This window comes from Gymnodraco acuticeps, unplaced genomic scaffold (genome assembly GCF_902827175.1).
Source record: "Gymnodraco acuticeps unplaced genomic scaffold, fGymAcu1.1, whole genome shotgun sequence".
In the NCBI taxonomy this organism is placed as follows: domain Eukaryota; kingdom Metazoa; phylum Chordata; class Actinopteri; order Perciformes; family Bathydraconidae; genus Gymnodraco; species Gymnodraco acuticeps.
Genome location: NW_022990391.1, coordinates 996,876 through 1,003,063, shown reverse-complemented (window position 1 = coordinate 1,003,063; position 6,188 = coordinate 996,876). Strand labels below are relative to the sequence as shown.

At 38.0% G+C, this 6,188-nt stretch overlaps 1 protein-coding gene across 1 annotated transcript; it reads right to left on the bottom strand.

The window, feature by feature from the left end:
- Positions 1–3,089, bottom strand: LOC117551611 (high mobility group protein B2-like). Its single transcript, XM_034224542.1, has 5 exons — positions 2,871–3,089; positions 1,909–2,068; positions 1,565–1,716; positions 1,112–1,286; positions 1–702 (listed from the first exon to the last, which is right to left on the bottom strand). The coding sequence occupies exons 2-5, from the start codon at positions 2,062–2,064 to the stop codon at positions 532–534; spliced, it is 654 nt and encodes a 217-aa protein (XP_034080433.1). The 5' UTR covers positions 2,065–2,068; positions 2,871–3,089; the 3' UTR covers positions 1–531.
- Positions 3,090–6,188: the final 3,099 nt, after the last annotated feature.

Here is a 6,188-nt window from a genome sequence, read left to right as displayed (position 1 = left end):
TTATAATATACAAAATTTTATTACAAAAAAAAAAATCCGTTCTACATGAATGTTTTCATTTTTACATGAAAGTACATTAAAAATGGCTTCACACATTTTTAATTAAACTACAGATAACTTGGTTGTAAAATGACAGTGAAGAAACGGCACCACTAAACAGAAAACATAAGCAGTGCTTCCAGAAACGATACACCTTTAAAACTTTACCAATTTGCTGCTGTCCACTGTTTGTACATGTTTTAGTCCATTGAATGTTCGAAGGAAATGTATATCTAGCTGCCCGTTTTGATAGAAACGAGGACCTATGATGTAACAAACTCGAGCTCAGCAGAAAACATTTATTTTTAAAAAAAATTAGGGGACTAAGTGACAAAATAAAAACTAAATCCCTGAACTTGAAAAGGAATACAGGTCTGGTGTCCTACAGAGGCAGACCAACAGGGACAGCAGGCTATACTGTTCAAATCATCCACACAAAAGTTAAGCTGAACAATCCTTTGCAGAATTCACACCCCCAGAGATATAAACCATTTATTCATCATCGTCGTCATCATCATCATCGTCGTCCTCCTCGTCGTCATCATCATCATCATCGTCGTCGTCAACGGGTACTGCTTTCTTGGCAGCTGGCCTGCCAGGGCCACCCTTCTTACCAGCATCGCTCTTCCCTGGGTTAAGCTTGGCTTTGTAGGCGGCAACATCCTTAAAAATAAAATCAAACGCATGAGACAAACTCTACAATGTTGTGGTCAGACAAGTCCTTTTATGTTTACACCAAGATAAACTTTAAGTTTCATAACATGAGAACTCAGCATTCAACAATGTTAGCCAGTTTAAGATGACATAGAATACACTTTGATTTAGCTGTGAAACAGAAGGAAAAAAGTAAGGAAATTAGACTGAGTTTTGACCTGACCTTTATTTATATATGCATACATTTGTATTATATATATATATATATATATATATATATATTTAATACAAATGTATGCATTTGTATTTTTTACATATATATATATATATTTAATACAAATGTATGCATTTGTATTTTTTACCTGGCAATAGAATTTAATGTATAAAAATAAAGAAATACGGGACAACGGGAGGTTACCTTCTCATATTTCTCCTTCAGTTTGGCAGCCCTTGCCTCAAAAGGAATCTTGTCTTTGGGAGTCTGTGTGCCCCACAACTCTCCAAGCTTCTTGGCGATGTCACCGATAGTGATACCAGGATGCTCTTCCTTGATTTTGCCACGGTGATCTGAGCAGAACACGAAGAAAGCGGAACTGGGGGAAGGGGCAGGGACAATAATTAATGCCAGAAAGCACCACTGCCATTTGCACATTCACAACTCTATTGCAAGGCAAGGCTATTTATATAGCTTTACAAAAAATGAAAGAGATTAAGAAAATGGCATTTAAAATCAGTCATTAAAAAGAAAAGCTAATAAAATAAACATTAAAAGAAAAATACATGGATAAAAGTAATATTGTTGAACATATTTGTCGGCTCTTCGGTTTTTAAAGCCCTACATCAGGCAGCATGGTGAGGGTTTTAGACTTACGGTGGTCTTTTTGGTGCGTTGGGGTCCTTTTTCTTTTTGCCAGCGCCAGGTGCACCTTTTGGAGGGATGTATGTCTTCATCTCTCGCTCATACCTAACCTTGTCATTCTTAGCCAAATCCTCAAACTTTACCTTCTCCTTGGCTGACATGGTCTATGGAGGGGGAGAAGGGAAAAAAGTTATACATTTCCCAAAATTCTGATGAAGTTGTCCCCAAATATCAGACATTGATAAAAACACAATTCTACCCCGACTCAAAATACTTATACAACTATATAGTATGTTTTACATTGTCTACTATCATTGAATATACAATATGGGAATTAAAATAATTGAACATTGTACCTTCCATCTCTCAGAGCATTTCTTGGAAAACTCTGCAAAGCCTACGCTGGTTCCAGGGTGCTTCTTTTTGTGCTCTTCGCGGCATGTTGCAACAAAGAAAGCATAGGAGGAGGTCTTTCCTCTGGGCTTATTTGGGTCCTTTCTCGCGGCCGGCATTGCTCTAGAAACGAGGCAAAAATATTACATTAAAACACAACGAACCAACATAGGGACAAAGCAACTGGACATGCAGTGACATTAGGTAAGTTTAAGACTTACTCTAGTGCAAATTAACTATTACATTAACTTTTCGGAGAGCTAATATTTCAAGATTCAACGTCGTTCAACATTTCCAAATCACAATGTAAGCAAGCTAGTTCTAGTACTGTTCTAATCGAATTTCTAATGATCTGGGACAAAAAGACGTGACTCCATTTTGGATCTTCCCGCCTAAACTAATCTGCGCCAAAAAGGTTACTTAAAGTAACCCAATGTATAATTATACATTTCACACGAGAGGTCTGTGAGGTCTGTGCCTTATACATTGTATTTATCATCCGCTTGATTCTTAACCAAATTGCGCACTCAAACTTTAAAATATGGAGCTACGGACTCTACAGCTAACGCTAGCAGGCTAAGCTACCAAACCAAATGGCGTTTGAACTGCATGTTGCGCACACAGCAAAAGGCTTAACAGGCCTGTGTCTCAAAACCGACCAAGACCCAAACTCAACAGTTTGGAACTTGGATTAAACACAGTACAAAAACTAACGTGCGACACATTATAGCAATGTAATGATTTAACTATTAATAAGGTTTCGTATGTTAACGTAACATAAACGATTTAGATGGACTAAAGTCTCTAGGTTGTAAATATGCACAAATAGAATATCTGGTCGCCCGAAATATAACACAAATAAGAGCGCCTCAGACATTCGGTAAGAACATTACCAAGACAACATGTAAAAACGGCGGGGCCTTACCTGTTCTGAGCAAGACAAGTTGTGAACGACTCGACTGAAGGAGGACAAAAGCTTGGCTGTTTTGTCACTGCCTGCGAGCCAAACTAACTTAACTAGATGTAATTCCACAGCTCCTCCCCGCCATCAGCCGATTGGCCAGATTTCAGCATTTACATTTGAACGTAGGGAAAGAGAAAGACGTGCCACTGTGATTGGTTGGATTATGTGAGGATGCGACATTACGTTCGTGTGCTTTGATTGCACGCTGATTGGTTGAACTGGGCTTTTAAACACACGGCGCGAAAAGTCCTTTGTTTGCTCCGAGTCAAACTATCACAGTCTGTTTATGTGTGGTCGGGGTTTCATGAGAGTTTAACCGTTTGTTTTCTACAAGAGACTGACAGCCGCAGAAAACAACTACAGGACCGTTTTTTATTCAGCAAGCTGCATTCAAAAAGGAATCGACTAAAACTGCCCTGGTTAAGTCAAGTAAAAACAAACTGCTAATTTTAACAGAAAGAAAATAAAAAATAGACTTTACTCTTTGGAATCCAATTACAAAGGCTATATAAAACTAGATCCAGGTCAAAGTAACAACAGACACTATTACAGTTTAATAAATTGATGCAAATAAAACTATATATATTACATAGGCTACTGGAAAACAAAATATTTGACATCTGCTATTAATTAGATCTTCATAACATTGTGTGATGTAATGAAATAAAAGTAAAAATTAATCCATTTCCATATAAAGAGAAGCCCAATACCAGCCTATGTTTTTCTTTTTAAAGCACCCTAATATTTAATTAATAAGCAGTGGAAATGTTCAGTTTAGCTTTTGCCTTTACTGCATGGGAATTCTTTTTACATAATTCGCCTTACTCCTGCTGGTTATTGTAATAGATAGCTATACCATAAACTTAAAAGATGTTCGATTTGTATTCCCTTTGAAAGTGGATTGCAAACTCACCTTGGAGGGTGGGTGAATGGAAGTTTGTGAGAGAATGTATGCCCATGGTGATCTTTTTCTAAGCATTACAAAAAAGTGTTTGTTTGATAACCCGGAAGTACATTCCTATTCTCCACAGCCAGCAGAGAATGAATGCATGTTTTAATCCTGCTGCAGGACTAAAAAGACCTCTGCTGGCCCGTCTTCAACAGACTGCCACAGAAACTTTAAGTAAAAGGACTTTAAAAACACATTTTTACTTTTTCTAATGACTTTTAAGGAGGCAGACAGAAAACCACATTTGCATTACTCATCCTTTCATTACAATTACAATCACCTGGTCCAAATGGAAATCAGAAACTAGTGTCAGAGGAAAGTGTTGGATTGGTCACATGATGCTCTTTTAGAAGGGAGCTTGGGTATGTGGGTGCAGATGAGTCCAATACAAAATGAATTGATTGAATATAGCTTTATATTTTGTGTGTGTTTGTGTTCTTATACCATCAGTATTTATGCTGCTCCTCTTTCTTTGCATGACACTTTGTTCAACCTGCTGGAGCATGTGTGATCATGGCTGGATGTTGGCTTGGTTCCGTGTGAGTACGTGATCTTATGTAACTACTGTGAGTTTTATGCAGCATTTTCTGTTTCCTTCTCTCTTTTTGCAGGTGATGTAAATGATAAACCCAGTTTGAGTGAATGGAGGGCGATCAGAGCTAAGCACTTTGGCTTCAGGTCACCTCTGCATTTCATAATAATAACACTAGATTTATTTTGTAAGCGCTTTTACGGGTGCTCAAAGTTGCTTTACAGAGATAGTGAAAAGAAAAGAATAACAAATAAATACAGTACTTATATATTTAGATGTGTTTTCTTTGGGGGTGGGGTTGGCTCAGGCAAATGCATATCAAATAAGCACATTAGCAAAATGTTCTTCCTTTTGTTGATGCGATGGGTTGATGATCATTTAATCGTGACAAAGTTAAGCCCTTTCAGCCAATATAACAACATGAACAAAATAACGGTAGGCAGCACCAAAGTTTGGCCTAAATATGAAGCCATAGAGTTGGATTCCTCTCATTTTTTTAAATCAAAAGCAGCAAATGCTTTCCTCTGTTTTGGTGCGACATTTAGATATAATGGCAAAAAACATTTACCGGTATGTTGTTATTGTAATTATAGTTTACATCATCAACTGTAACATTAAAAAAAAATGTATAGCAGGGTTTTCCAAAATGTGTATTTTAGAATTTGTAAGAATTAGAGCTTGGCTTGGCATTAAACCGGAATCAGTGAAAACATGCCAACCTAGCAACAAGTCCTAGTTTACAGTTACTATTTAACAGGTGGAGCAGATACACTGTAGCTTTTTGTGTAATGTATACCGCAAACAGCTAGCCTTTGTACTTCACACTGAAAACGTAAGTAGCCTTGCCTAGGGGAAGTTTGTGTTTATATTTATTTGATCTTTTTTTTCAGACTGCTCTAACAATAGTACTACAATGAACTCTTCTCCCATTTAACATAAAAGGAGATCTTGTCATTCCTTGCACCTTTCCGGATTGAAAGGCCCTTCATAAGGTTCATCCCTAGGAGTGACCTGCCTTGAAACCAGACTGGTGCGGATCCAGAAGGTTGTTCTGATGGAGATAGCAGGAGAGTTGTTTAAAGACAGCGCGTTCAAGTGTTTTAGACAGGAACGGGAGGAGAGAGACAGGCCTATAGTTTATAACATCAGACGGGTTGAGAGTGGGTTTCTTTAGGAGAGGGTTTACTCTTGCCTCCTTGAGACTGTTTGGAAAGTGACCAGAAGTTAGAGAAGTGTTGATGAAACTAAAACTTTACATATAAAGGCTATTATTATTCAAATGATTGTATTAGATGTGTAGGTGTACCTAATGAAGAGGCCAGGGACTGGAAATGTTATTTTTTCTCTGATAACCTCTAACTTTACCTCTTCGGGTCTGTCGAAAATGAAACAGAGTAGGGAACATTTTGTTGTCCCAGATGAATATTGGGGCTATAACCTGTGACTGTGTGACACAGACATTGATTTACTGCAAGTGGCCTTTATTTAAAAGAGGCAGGTCACACAGTGCTTGGTTTCTCTTAATGTCACTCTTTTCATCTTGAAGCTCATTTAGTTTTCTGCTATCCGTGTGTGTGTGTGTACAGTGTGTGTGTGTGTGTGTGTGTGTACAGTGTGTGTGTGTGTGTGTGTACAGTGTGTGTGTGTGTGTGTGTGTGTGTACAGTGTGTGAGTGTACAGTGTGTGTGTACAGTGTGTGTGTGTAGTGTGTGTGTGTACAGTGTGTGTGTGTGTGTGTACAGTGTGTGTGTGTGTGTGTACAGTGTGTGTAAACTTCAACATCTTTCTTCAATGTGTT

Coding starts and splice junctions, on each gene's coding strand:
- LOC117551611 (XM_034224542.1), bottom strand. CDS start 2,064: ATGCCGGCCGCGAGAAAGGACCCAAATAAGCCCAGAGGAAAGACCTCC. Junction 1,717..1,908: donor AATGCTCTGAGAGATGGAAG/GTACAATGTTCA, acceptor CCCCCTCCATAG/ACCATGTCAGCCAAGGAGAA. Junction 1,287..1,564: donor AACGCACCAAAAAGACCACC/GTAAGTCTAAAA, acceptor CCCTTCCCCCAG/TTCCGCTTTCTTCGTGTTCT.